This window comes from Ambystoma mexicanum, chromosome 2p, assembly GCF_040938575.1.
Source record: "Ambystoma mexicanum isolate Mex_15411 chromosome 2p, UKY_AmexF1_1, whole genome shotgun sequence".
NCBI classification, from domain to species: domain Eukaryota; kingdom Metazoa; phylum Chordata; class Amphibia; order Caudata; family Ambystomatidae; genus Ambystoma; species Ambystoma mexicanum.
Genome location: NC_090923.1, coordinates 800,716,308 through 800,729,972, shown reverse-complemented (window position 1 = coordinate 800,729,972; position 13,665 = coordinate 800,716,308). Strand labels below are relative to the sequence as shown.

The following is a 13,665-nucleotide window of genomic DNA, read 5'->3' as shown; positions in this document are numbered from 1 at the left end:
AGGACCAATCCCCAAGGACTGTTTTGACAGTGATAGTGACGATGACACAACACCAGACAGGATCTTCACCCGGCATGGGGGGAATTTCCTTGTGTACTCTTCCTGCCCTTATGGTAAGGAAGATGTGGCCTGTGACTTCAAGAGGGATGAGGTGATCTTTCAAGTCTGCAAGGACTGCCTTCCCTACTCTGGAGCAAAAGCAAAAATTGAAACAAGTTTTCTTAGATTTTCAAGATCTCTTTGCAGTGGACTCGTATGACTGTGGTCGCACCGACATCCACACAACAATTATTCCCATGGACCCTGGCATGACTCAAGTGTTTGTGAAGCAATATCGCTTGCCTCTCGCATCAATGGAGTCCCTTACTGAAATAATTAAGAACCTAGAGTCCCATGGGATAATTTGTCCAGTCCACAGCACCTTCAATAATCCACTTCTGGGGATTTTGAAACCAAACGGCCAGTGGAGACTCAGTGCTGACGTAAGGGAGCTCAACAAATGGGTCCATACTTCCCGATGGCCTCTTCCGTACATTGACCTAGGGCTGGCCCAGATCCAAGGGTCACAGGTATTCACTGCAATTGACCTGACCAATGGGTACTGGACTGTACCTGTCAGTAGGGAGGACCAATATAAGCTGGCGCCTTTTACCTTCGGGGGGGCAGCAGTACACATGGACCCGAACTCCCTTCGGATACATCAACTCCAGCAATTCATTTAACATCTTTCTACATAAGGTCATGCCCGAACTGGGTGAAAGGGGTAACCTGGCCTATGTAGATGATGATCTAGTCAAAAGCTCAACTGTGGATGAACACATAGCGGATGTCCGTTATGTCCTGACACAGTTGAGGGCTGCTGGAGCAAAACTCTCCTTTCAAAAGGCACAGTGGTGCAGAACCCGTGTCAATTTCTTGGGGCATGAGATAACTCCTCGGGGTCTCTGTCCCCAGGAAAAGAAAGTAGAAGCAGTCCAGAAAATAAGACCCCACAACTCTGCGGGAACTAAGGAGCCTCCTTGGACTAACTAATTAGAGCAGAATGTTAATTGAGGACTACGCAGAGATCACAAGACCCCTGATCCATCTTTTGAAGGGGGCGGTCAAGTGGGAGTGGGGTCCAGAACAAGCTGAGGCAGTAAGACAATTCAAAAGAAGCCTCTCACAAGCGCCTTGCCTAACTTACCCTGTCAAAACAAGGAGTTTGTCTTGGAGACAGGGTTCTCAAATACATGCTTGACTGCAGTATTCTATCAAAAGCATGACAAGGTCAGTAAAGTAATCTCTTATGCGAGTAAGACTTCATCCTCTGTGGAGGAAAAATTCAACGATTGTGAGAAGGCACTCCTGGCAACGGTGTGGGCATTGAAGAATTACCACCCGTTTATCCAGGGGGAACACATCATAGTGGAGATTCCACACCAACCTTTGCAATACCTTCAGAGTGACAGAATTCGGGCTGGAAATGTGAGTAATTCCCGAATTACTTCCTGGATTCTGTCAATGCAAGGCTATCCAGTGGAGGTCAGATATGGCCAAAACAAGAAGAGTCCCCTCGCGCAAGTTCTGGCTGACTTGCATGATTCTGTCAGTGAAAACTGTCTCGAGGACGAAAGCCTTAAAATGAAGGTCAACATGGAAGAATACCTTAATTCCCCACACAGTCTATGAGGAAGAGCAGTGTGAGGGAATGCCCACGGTCTATGTGGATGGGTGCTCCTACCATGTTGACATCATTGGGGAAAAGGAACTTGTGGCCAGCATAGGGAATGCATGGGTGAATGATGACCCAGAACCCTCCACTGGGTACAAGATCGGTCCCAGAAGTAGTCAAGTGGCAGAGCTGATGGCTGTGCATCTAGCCATCCTCACTGCTGTTCAACACCAACTCCACGAACTGGTCATAATCACAGACTCAGATTATGTATGGAACGGGTTCGTGGAGCACCTGGTTAACTGGAAAACCAGAGGCATGCTATGTGCTTATAATAAACCATCGAAACATGGAAAATTAATACACAATATTGATGATCTGGTCACCACGAATGGGATGACCATCTACTGGAAAAAGATCAAGGGTCATTCTAAAGTAGAGGGACCAGACAAAACTGGAAATGACCTAGCTGATCAGCTGGCCAAACCCAGATCCATCCAAGGGGATCTACTTGAGATCGAGTCACTGTTGGGGGAAATCCAGGTCACGGCTATCACTAGGTCCCAGACAAATGCTCACAATGAACTCTCAACTGCACAATGGATTAAGGAGACCCCAAAAGCTGATTTTATTACGGCTCAAAAAGGGGATCCAATAATTGATATGTTTTATCAACACATTGAGGACCCTGAGAACTTTCCCCTGACGGATACTGATTACATAGGGAAAGAGGACCTCAGAGTGTTGATGAAATGCCCAAAAATGTTCTGAATCCAAGACGGTTTGCTGGTAAGGAGATCCGTAGCTGTCCATGACCAGTGGGTGGTCCCCACCTCATTCCGAAGCCTGATGCTAAGCCATGCCCATGATGCGGTCACAGCCGGTCATCAGGGGTTTCATACGACACTAGAAATCTTGTGAGAAGTTGCATACTGGGCACACATGGGGCAGGAGCTCAACCAATACTTGAAGGGATGTCTTGTGTGTGCACAATTTCAGCCAACATCACTCACACACCGTGCTCCCCTCCAAAAGATGGGGCTGACACTGCCTTGGTCAGATTTACAACTCGATTTCATCAAGCCCGTGATTCGCTCCTCTAACGGGAACAAGTACATGTTGACCGTAACATGCTTGTTCACTAAATGGGTGGAATGCCTCCCAGCCCCAAATTGCAAGGCAGAAACAGCAGCTGCCCTGATGATCAATCACATCTTCTTGCGTTTTGGACTACCCCAAAGGATTGAGTCAGACCGAGGTAGCCACTTCACTAGTGAAATAATGACAAAGATGGGGGAGATACTTGGGGTCAAAATGAAACTACACATTGCCTACCGGCAAGCCTCTAGTGGTGGAGTTGAGAGATACAACAAGACAATTGTGAGCATATTAAAAAAGTTTGTGGCAGATTATGGGTCAAGTTGGGACATTCGATTACCTCTTGTCCTGATGGCCATCAGATCTACCCCTTCTTTCTTCTGCAACAAAAATGTCTGTTTGAGCTAATGACTGGACCAAGGATGGTGCTACCCCAGCATCTGCTCTACAGAACCCAAGAGTAGACCTTTCCACAACAATGAGTATGTTGAGAATCTGAGAAAACACCTTCAACATGCTTTTTGCCTATGCTCAGCGGAATCTAGAAAGATCTGCAGACAGTATGAAGACCCACTATGACCTTAAGACAACTAAAGAATATCAAGCAGGAGACTCAGTCTACTTGTACAATTTCCGAAGGAACCAAGCCAAACAGTGCAAATTTCCCCCAAGTTGGCGAGGTCCTTTTGAAATTGTAGACAGAATCTCACCAGTCGCCTACAGAATCCACATCCCCATGGGCAGTTTGGCAGAAGTGGAAGACAAGTGGGTCCACATAAACCAGCTGAAGAGTTGCCATCCCAGGTATACTTTGCGGCAAATTCCACCTGTTAAAACCATTAGTAAATATAGGCGGGGAATATTGTAAATTATATTCAATGTATGCATTTGCCCCACTACATGAATAGTAGAAACAAAGAAACAGTGCATGAATAGTAGTGGGAAAATTTCCATAACCATGCTCTGTTCTGTCTCATAGAACTGGAACCAAGAATTTCTAAGTACCAAGGAGGACCACTCGGGGACCGGGAGGAAAGACCCAAGCAGCCCAGAGTATCGCTCCATGCTCCCATCCAGAACCGGCGAGGAGAGCATGTCGATCCAGCACTGATGGGAGAAGCAGACGACTTTCTCCACCTGGACTAAAGAAAGAAAGAACATCCCAATCTCCTGACTTCCCCTTGACGGGCTGTCAAACTCGTCGTGAGGGGGGGCTCTATGGGATGTTTTGACCCACTTTTGCTCTGGCATGCGGCATCACTGTGTTCTGATGGTGCCAAAAAAAGTAAAATGGCCTCAAAACCCTTGTGCATGCCAAAACCTCTGAAAATCGCGATTTGCAAAACCCAAAAAGATGGCTGCCCAATCTGCCATTCATGTTGTCAGTGGTGGAACAGAGATCTCACTCCTGAAACATGTCGCTGGGCTCCACAACATGTGAAAATGGAGCACAGAAGGAAAAAAAAGCAGTGCTTTCCTAAAGGAAACCCCAAAATCTTGCTTTAAATCACTGTTTCTTTGTTTTGCTGAAACTGCAGAATGCGGTACAAAACACCCTCACACATCCGAAATTCTTGCTGGGTGCTACAATTCACTTAGTGTGAGAAATCATTGTGAACTTACAATGTCCTGAAAAGCTGAAGGCATCAAGGAATTTCCACAGCAATAGTGGCCTGTCTGTGAATCTGTCAAAATCTGGGTGCAGTACCCTGGGCCGCCTGAATGACAGCTGTCGGTAGCCTGCCTGATTAAACTTTAAACATGTATAAACTGAAATCAAATGTTTGCAATCTAAGAGGCCTGTTGTTGAGAGTAACCCATCTTGTAATTGTTTTGATTCCATGCTTTAAAATCTTGAATAAGTATTTGGCTCTGATTTGATCCCACAGGTTTTTTTTTATGCTAAGTGAACATTCAACAGAAGTAACAATTAAAGTAAGCTGGCTAAAGCTACCAAACTGGAATAATAGCTTTCCTCACAGAAGCAAGGCCTCTCCTTCCACCAGGAAATCACTCCACAGAGATAATTATAGGGTTTGGGAAGAACCTGGTCTGCAGTGGGGAAGGAAACAATGGCAAACTGCAAAGCAGGAAATGCTAGGTGTGAGGACAGACGTAAAATGACACCTGCCAAGAGAACAGGGAGGAGACTGCTTCTGAACTGAAGGGAGACAAAAAGAGGCGGACCCGAACAGCCATCTGGGGCTGAACATTTTGTTTAAAGACTTCTAACTTACCACTTAAAGTTGACAAAAATACAAAAGTGACAGAATTGTAAATCTAAATTTTGGTTGCACATTTTAAGAGGCGGAAAGATCGTGTGACATGTCCTGGAAAGAAAAGGCAGGAAATGTGATTTTACACCAAATGTATTTCTGCTAGAAGTATGAAACTCTATACACTAATGCCCATGTTATACGGGCACACTTATAGAAATTTGCTGATAAATTGGACATTGTGTTCCTGATGGAAAGGGCGAAATTCGGTGAAAAGCAGACACAAGATCCCACAGCAACGGGGTTTTGAGGAGTAGCTGCTACACAAAATATGCAATATGTATATGTGATTGTTATAGAGGTTACTCAAGTCTAAAGATGTCTTGTGTCAAAAGTAGAGTTTGTGTTCAAGAGGCTAGGGGTGGACTCTAAGCCCCTTAAACCCACACCATAAAGGTGACACACTGTTTATCTCCTCCTATCAAGGCAGAGAAGAGACTCTGATCAATCGCCTGTCAAAGGGGGGAGCTTAGGCTAAACCAGCACACACACCTTTTATCATAGCATAAATAGAGACAGCAGAGCGCAGATAAAGATGGACAGATTCACTCACTATCCCGATGTTGGCGGAGCACCCTGCTGCTGAACTTTCCATCTTCCTTGCTCCAGACCCCAACAACTTGGCAAAGCAGAAAGGCCCATTGCGTAGCTGAACCATTTTCAGCTAGGCCTCAAACTCCAGAACCAAAATCCCACAATTCTAAGGGGAACCAAAAGACAGCCGGGCTGCGTGTACTGCTTGTCTTCTGGAAATCAATTCCATCATAACCAAGAAGGGCAGATCCAATCCGGTGCTGTGCTGTGACCAGAGTGCCTTCCAGATCCAATCCAGTCCGGTGCCGTGCGGTGACCAGAGCGCCTTGACGCTGCCAAATCCGATGTGCCCAGCAGTCTGTCCTAAAACCAGATCCAGTTCCCTGACCAGAATCCTGACGGTTCTGTTTAAAAACCTATCTAGTGCGTATCTATAGAAAGAACTGTGTCACTAGAATATGTACTGTCCATAGTCCATCCCCATCTTAAAATGACCCAATCTTGTATTCCGAACCTGTGTTCTTAGGAGTATTTTTGAATTGTCTGAATTCTCCATCCAAACCATCCTATCTTCCTCCTGTACCAGTATTGTTAAAAATATCTTTGCATTGATATTTTTCATCTGAAGAAGGCGAGCTACTCTGCAGGCAGTCACCCTGATCAAGTGGCTGTGTTCCTGTGTGGTATTCGTTTATTCATAGTCATCCTATAGTGTTAGAAATCCCATTTGTCATTTTAAAAGTACATTCCTGTTACCCATTCTTGCGCCTATCTCGAAAAAACGACCTCCACTAAAACGTCCATAACTTCCTCCGTTTTTGTGCTAGAAACTTGTAGCTAACATCCACAGCTTTAAATAGCATCTAAAACCGCATCCCAGATCCATACGGTTCTCCCGTTATCGCGATTATTGCGCAGTGAAAAGATTGCAGCAAATTTTCGTTTAGGGAAATTGTCACGTGTAAAACAGTTTTTGATTGCTTCCAACTTCAGTTTTCGGATTTCACGTTGTTTCTTGGTATTAAATCATTGCTAGTGTTTGTGTGCAACTATCCAAAGTGGCTCCCATAAGAATTATAACAATTTCAGCAATTTAGACCATATTAAGTGTTTTTGCCAGTCCATTCTAAGATAACTTTAAAAGCCATTCTGACAGCTTGACAGTCAATTCCGTTTTTGTCTTGTGTTTGCTGGGGGAGAGTGGGATTGATATTTTGTTGAATTCTGCCATTCCTGAATACCTGCTCTCTCCTCCTATATCTTTACATTGCCTATTGGGGCGTTGAGGGGTGTGCAGGGGGAACTAGTAACCACAGTGCTATCTGACCTAAACACGCACACAAAAGTATTATTTCTGTGCTGAATTGTTTTGCTCACTATTACTCCTTGTGTATTAAAGAGATTATTCAGTGTTACATCACCCCATTGGTGATTATTGTGTACCCATTAAAACAGTGTGATTTAAATTTTAACTACATAAATAAATATTTTAACTTTGCAAACCAGCCTGATTCCTGGTTCAGTGTGACCGGGGGGGTTCCAGGAGAGGGGCTTGATATGAGTGGTATATCGTTCAGAATATAGAACTTGTAAACAAAAATAAATAACGATTTCAGTTGTGCACTACACGCTAGGCAGTGACTTGGGTGTGTGCCGGATTGAAATCACTTAGAGTAACCATATCAAAATATGTTTTTTTGGATTCCACTCAAACTTTTCTTGAAAGCCTGGAAAATGGGGAATTCAGCATAGCAAACAATTTGTTCCTAGCACTTACAAGGAAAAAAACCACAGGCTTCTTTGTACATCATTTTATTGGCATTTTCTGAAATAGCTTTTCTCCCTTTTTAGTTATTTTCTCTCACGCCCCTACAGCAAACTAGGATTCCTTGGTGGCGTTACGGCCACCTACATGTGGGGCTAAAAAGGGGCCAAATTTGGCCGAGATATCTCATGTAACAAAGTTACAAGGCATTGAATGGCGACACACCGAAATCATCAAAAAAAGGCCTTGCACTGGGGGGAGGGGAACCCAATGCAGTTAAGGGGTTAATGGACTCATTGGTGAAGGGTGCACAGAAAATTGGTATTTTTTTTTATTTCTATTTAAGGATATAGCACAAAGCAAAAGTGTTTTTTAGTTGGCGTGTGCATGGCTTGAGAAGAATTGCAATTACAGTCAAACCTATTTTTGATTTACTAATGAAGCAGTTTGTATCCATTCCCAGACAGGTGAAATGAGTACTGTGATAAAGAATCTCCCACTGCAAAAGAAGTTTTGCTTTGTGATGACAGTTGTGTAAATAGCGCTAAATTAATAGCTCTTTTTAGCACAGATACATTTTGGTGATTAACTGGGAAAGAGTACTTTCCTATGCAACTCTCGGGCGAAGGAGAGTGATGCCCTTTCCTTTTTTTATAGAAAAAACACAATCTGTAATGTATGAATAATAACTTTTTAACGAATACATTAAAAAAGTAAACATTTTAAAACAGGGTTCAAACAATAACCTGCTGTTGGTGTACGCCTTGATGGGTGCAGTTAAAAAATAACATCAAGTCCAAGCAAGGTTGCTTCATTATTGCTACCTATTGATGTCTGTGTTGAGATAATATGAAAGATTTCTTAAGTGATGCCTAAACATAAGCTTAGAGACAACAATGCAAGTTCTGGTCCCTAGCTGGTTAAGACTCCTCCTATAGTTAAGCAGATTACTTGTCAACGTCCCTTCTGTGGTCATTCTGAGGTTGGGGATAAGTAACTTCTTAATCGGTAAATCTTCTCCAAATAGTTTTTACTGTTCCTTGCCGTGTTGGTGCTAAATAAAGGTAGTGCTGATGTCAGAAGGCATTGATTTTATGAAACTGTACCATTGCTTGGCTTTGGATTCAACATGGTAAGTGGTAGACTCGTGTTTTATTGCATTTGAAATACCACATGACGGGGATGTTTTAGCTGTGGCAGTTACTGTAATGTTTCCAAATGGCAGTGACAACTACCGTTAAAACCGACACCCATAAAGGCTACAGATTATCAGACATGAGCACATACTCATGGAGGGAGAGAACCTCATGTGTGCATCATTACAGGAGTAAGTCACTCATATATTATACCCCCATTCCAACAAACAAAACCCCTTTCAGCCAAGTGTAGTCAAATAAATGACACATTCCAGTAAAGTCATTGCAAACAATTGGTCCAAACCTGGGTGATGATTGCATTTTAAGACAAAACATTAAAAAATAAGCATTTGGCAAAACCTCTGTTTGTTTCTTTCCGTAGGAAAAACTGGACAAAGAAGCACTCCAAGCTGAAGTCGCAAACCTCCGGCAGAATAACCAGCGCCTCCAGGTGGAGTCGCACAGTGCCAGTGAGCAGCTGCGCAAGTTTGCTGAAATCTTTTCTGGTTCCGTGGAAAAGTAATAACTGTGAAAGAAATGGATGCCTTTTGGTCCCTGGATTCTTGCATTTAAAGACACCCTTTTGTTCACTCTGTCCGACTTGCAGTCTTCATGCATGCTACAGTTGTATTTATTTTGCCTCTAATGAAGGCAGGATTAATCTACACTACTGAGTTGTCAGTGGAGCAAGAAAGACAAGAGGATGGTGCTAAGATGCTGAGCCGCCACAAAATGGATTGTGTGCCTGGAATGTACTGTGGAGCACTGTCGGACTGAAAAAGCAATTGAAGCGTGTAGGAAACTGCTTCATAGCCATACCTCATCTTGACAACTATCCTGATGTAAACCTTTAAAGATGAACTTTTAAACCTTTTGACATGGCTTTCTCCCAGATTGGTGAAAAAGGGGCCAAGATGATGTTTATTTATCATGTGACACACTACATTCATATTATTCTTCCGAATGTATTGAATCATGCCACTACTGTGTGTCATTAACTACACTAATTAGTAGGTTCTATTTGTACATTACTAGTAATTTACACCTGTTCATGAGGTGCAACGAAGCGGCCTGGTACTTAAATTACAATTATGCAAAGATATGGCAACAAGAGGAAACGATTGAGTCCAAAAACATCTGCACTGGTTTTAGCCTCTGCGCATAGTCCACAGAGAACCAATGTGGTATTTTTTATTTTTTTTAGGTTTCTCCATCTTCAAAGGAAAAGAAATATGTATATATGTGTATATCTTGATTTCATTGCAAAATACTAGAATTAAAAATGTCATAGAAACTATTTTATTATATACAACAATTCAGTTGTATGAGTACATGTGCACTAAAACATGAAACCTGCATTTGGTGTCAAGTTGAGGCTCCTATTTAATCTTGTTTCTTAAAATACTGATGTCAAGGGACACATTTGGCCAAGTTCTTGGCTGCAGTAAATGCACCATTCCTCTTGTCTACTGGATATGGAGATTTTCGTTCATATTTTTCATAGTCCCTCAAAAAAATCTGTAGGCTTACCCAAGACTGAAAGAAACCCATGGCATGTACAGCACTCCTTTTTTATGGACTAAACATGGATACAATGGGTGTTTTCAAGTTAGATTAAACGCATCTTCCATGTATGACATACTTTCCTGGCCCCACCCCTTTATTTTTTTAAAGATTTGTACAGGTCCCAAATGTGTGGACTATATTATTCCACTCTTTGATCTGTGAAATTTGAGTGTTAAATTGATATCTCCCCCTCGACCCCTATGTCCATCCTCTCCTATTAATTGGTTAAGATTAATGCATTGTTTGTGTGTACCGTCTCTCTTCTGCTTTAGGGAAAAAATAACCATAACCCTTAATTGTTGGGGGTAGTGGGGGGACACAGAGGTTTTTCTGTGCTGGAGCACTTTTTTGAAAGGTAAATTATTTTCTGAATTCAAAACGGAAATTGACTCGAAGTTTGAATGTTGAAATATAAATGTTCTTTATAGAAATGCTATATTTGTATCAACAATTATGTTTATAATCTTGTACATTTCTGTGCAAAATTGTCCAAATGTACTGTACGTTTTCAAGTACTGTACTCTGAAGCAATGTGTTGTTCATTACATGTCTGTTTTCTCTAGTTTGTGTTTGGGTAAAAATCCTTGAACGATGGTCCATATTTCTCCTAATTCTAAATCCTACCTCTGGTGTTTGGGTACAATTGCCAGTAGATTTTCATAAATTAACTGGGTTGGTTTATCCTCCCTCCCACCACCCCCTATATACTCTGAGGTAAATCATGGCTTGTCAATGATTATGGAGTCAGGGCTCTGATCACAAAATGTTTTAAGTGGCAAGCCCACATATATATTGCAGGCTTATGATCTAGGATATTGATACCGGATTATTGAGAAGCTGCCTGGAATGCAGTATGGCCAGTCTAGTGTATTCATTTGTTCGAGTACCTTTTTTATGCATTTTGTTGGTAGAGATACTCCGATTCAGTATCTGATCCAAAGTTACTTTTAAAGAACCAGAATGTCCTCATTGTCTGTTTTTCTGCTGCAGAGAGAATTTAATGGTAGAACAGTCAGGCCTGCTAAAGCCACATTTCCCCTTAGAAATGAAAACAAAAAGTAATCTGTACTCTGTGGTACAATAAGAGAAATGTAAAAGTAATTATTTTAAAGAATAGCCAAACGCTATTAATGGAGATTTCATAATGAGCATAACAGACCTTTGAGGGGCCGTTTCATTTGTACAAGCCAATCGCACACATAAAAGTGTAATGGCATTTTTCATTTTTCTTAAGTCCAAAATTATTTTCAATTAACAGGGGGTAATCCCATTTTGTTATTTTGAAGGTCCGGCATGCCGTCTATTAAAGGTGTGGCTCAACATGTTTTAATCTCTCCTGGATTTCCAATCACTTCTTCTTACTACTGACTGAGCTAAGCATCACAATCCAGGATAGACATGTTGGGCCAGAGCCCCATCATGGATCAGTGACATGGCCTTCCCTACCACCGGAAAATGACAATGTTTCAGTAAAAGAAAACTCTATTTTCACTGAAGAAATCAAACTCTGAGGGGGTGAGGAGGAGGGGGGGGGGGAAAGCTGCAGATAACCTTATTATAGGTTTCATAAAACAAATCCGCTTTCCCCCAGTATATAAAAATATCATTATGCCTCTTTTTTAATTCTTTCTTTCAAATACTATAAAGAAGGACTTTGATGGGAGTTGAGGACAACTAGATCATCTAGTCTTCTGTTAACCTACCTATATCTTTTAATGCATGCCCTTTATTCTATTAGCATAATCTTGCTTTCCCATGCAGATTTAAGTTACCACAAAACTATAGTATTGTTTTTAAGCTTTAAGCTTCTAGGTATGCCTCATATCATGCCGCACCAACCTCTGTTCCCTGGTTCTCTGAGTCTGCTTTTTTTCCAGGTCCAATCCTGCTATAAACTTCCTTCCATAACAGCCAAATTGGAAATTGGCTCTAAACTGTGGTTTGTTACTAGAGCACTTTCAGCCAGTATGTGCTCCCACCGCTCCAATGTTATATATAGTCCTGCCAATACCATCCACTTCCTAGGATTTCACACCTGCCAGACAAAATGTAAAACACCACTGCCCCAGGCATGTTTGTACATCGCTCACTGCTATGAGATTTAGACTGTTGGCCTCAAGGCTTCTTTGGCATTCTTGATGGTTCTTTTACATCCCTGATCTCTGAATATCAAACAAAACCAAGGAAAGCTTTTGTATAAAAGAAGGTAGGTGCACCAATGAATGCTGCTAGCGACAAACAATGGTTATGGAGTGTATTGGAATCCATATTTATTTGCAGTGGCAGTGCTCTTTGGACCCTTTATTGAAAGCACTTTGTTGCCAAGTATGCTTAGTCTGAGTCACACTTTTTTTCCCTTTTCTTTTTAGAAATCGATATTTCATGTTCACTCATGAAGTTGAACTTTTAGCTAGAACTGCCCTGGGTGTATCTGGGTATTTCATTAACCCTTGTGAAGAGTATGAGTTTGAGTTTCTTTCTACTATGCTCCTATTTTGGATTCAGAAACTAGCCAACAAATTGGTGCTTGGCAATACTGTCAAGGAGAATATTTATTGCTGGAATACCGGTCTACTTCAAATCCCAACCAATATCTGCTTCTAGCTTTATGGGCAGCATGCAGATGAATTCCTAAATCAGTATAGTGCATTACAGAAAACTAAACACAAATGCACATGTTGGTCCTCATTTAATGAAATCTTTCATATAGGTGGTCTGAAAGATCTGTGGTGGTGCAATACTGCACTAGCATTTGGCACACACTGTTGGACTTAAGGGAGACTATGCACCATTACAAGTAGTTGACATTTCCAATCACAAACTGTTTGTAATAATTTGAATGCAAAATGTAAATTCCCGTTTACAGCAGACTACATTGCAGTCTTTGTATGTTGTTTTTCTGTTGATCAGTGTGTTTAAATTGCTTTAATTTTGGGAATGTTGCTGTTAAGTAGTGTACATTTGAATAGTGTAAATTATGTTTTTCATCATTTTATAAGAATCCTTCTTACAGATAAAATTTATGTCTATTTAAAATGAGTTTGTTTTCATTTTCTAAGGTCACTGTGATGAGGTGGCTTGACACAAAGAGCCATGCAGACTCCTATTTATAGAGTTCACAGGTGTTTATTAAAAATCCTTGTATATGGGGATAGTCGTATCTCTCGTGTCAATAGTGTCTGGGTCTAGCCGGGCTTGGCGTGCTTGTTGCTAGGGCCAGCTCCCTCTCTCTGGTCTACGCAGAACTTGTCCCTGCTTCCCTAACCCAGACGTCCCCATCAGGGATGTTAGTAGCCCTATGAACGGTAACCCCTGTCTCTTTTGCATTATGGGCTAATGGTGTTTTCCCTAAATCATTGGCTAGCTAACACTCGCTTGTACCTCCAACTATCCCTCTACCTCAGGTATTCTTTTCCATCCTTCCTCTCACTCTACTCCCCACCTTTTACTGTTTGTCTGGTTCCCAGTTCTGTTTTACTCTATATCAATAGCTATTCCTATTCTCCCACTCTCTCTCCTTCTCTACTGTTATTACTACTTTGCTACTACCCATACCCTTCCACTTTCTTTCTCTCTCTAATCCCAGGGATATTGTGCCCTGCACACCACTCTCACTAGCCTCTGGTCACACCCTCC

General features: G+C 41.9%; 1 protein-coding gene across 5 annotated transcripts in view; it reads left to right on the top strand.

Moving 5' to 3' along the window:
- SIPA1L3 (signal induced proliferation associated 1 like 3) overlaps positions 1–13,065 on the top strand; it is a 1,632,279-nt gene extending 1,619,214 nt beyond the window's left edge. For all 5 annotated transcript variants that reach the window (XM_069644476.1, XM_069644475.1, XM_069644474.1 and 2 more), the window contains one exon: positions 8,846–13,065. In XM_069644476.1, the coding sequence (XP_069500577.1) occupies positions 8,846–8,986 (141 nt within the window). In that variant the 3' untranslated portion in view covers positions 8,987–13,065. The remainder of the gene's footprint in view (positions 1–8,845) is intronic.
- Positions 13,066–13,665: the final 600 nt, after the last annotated feature.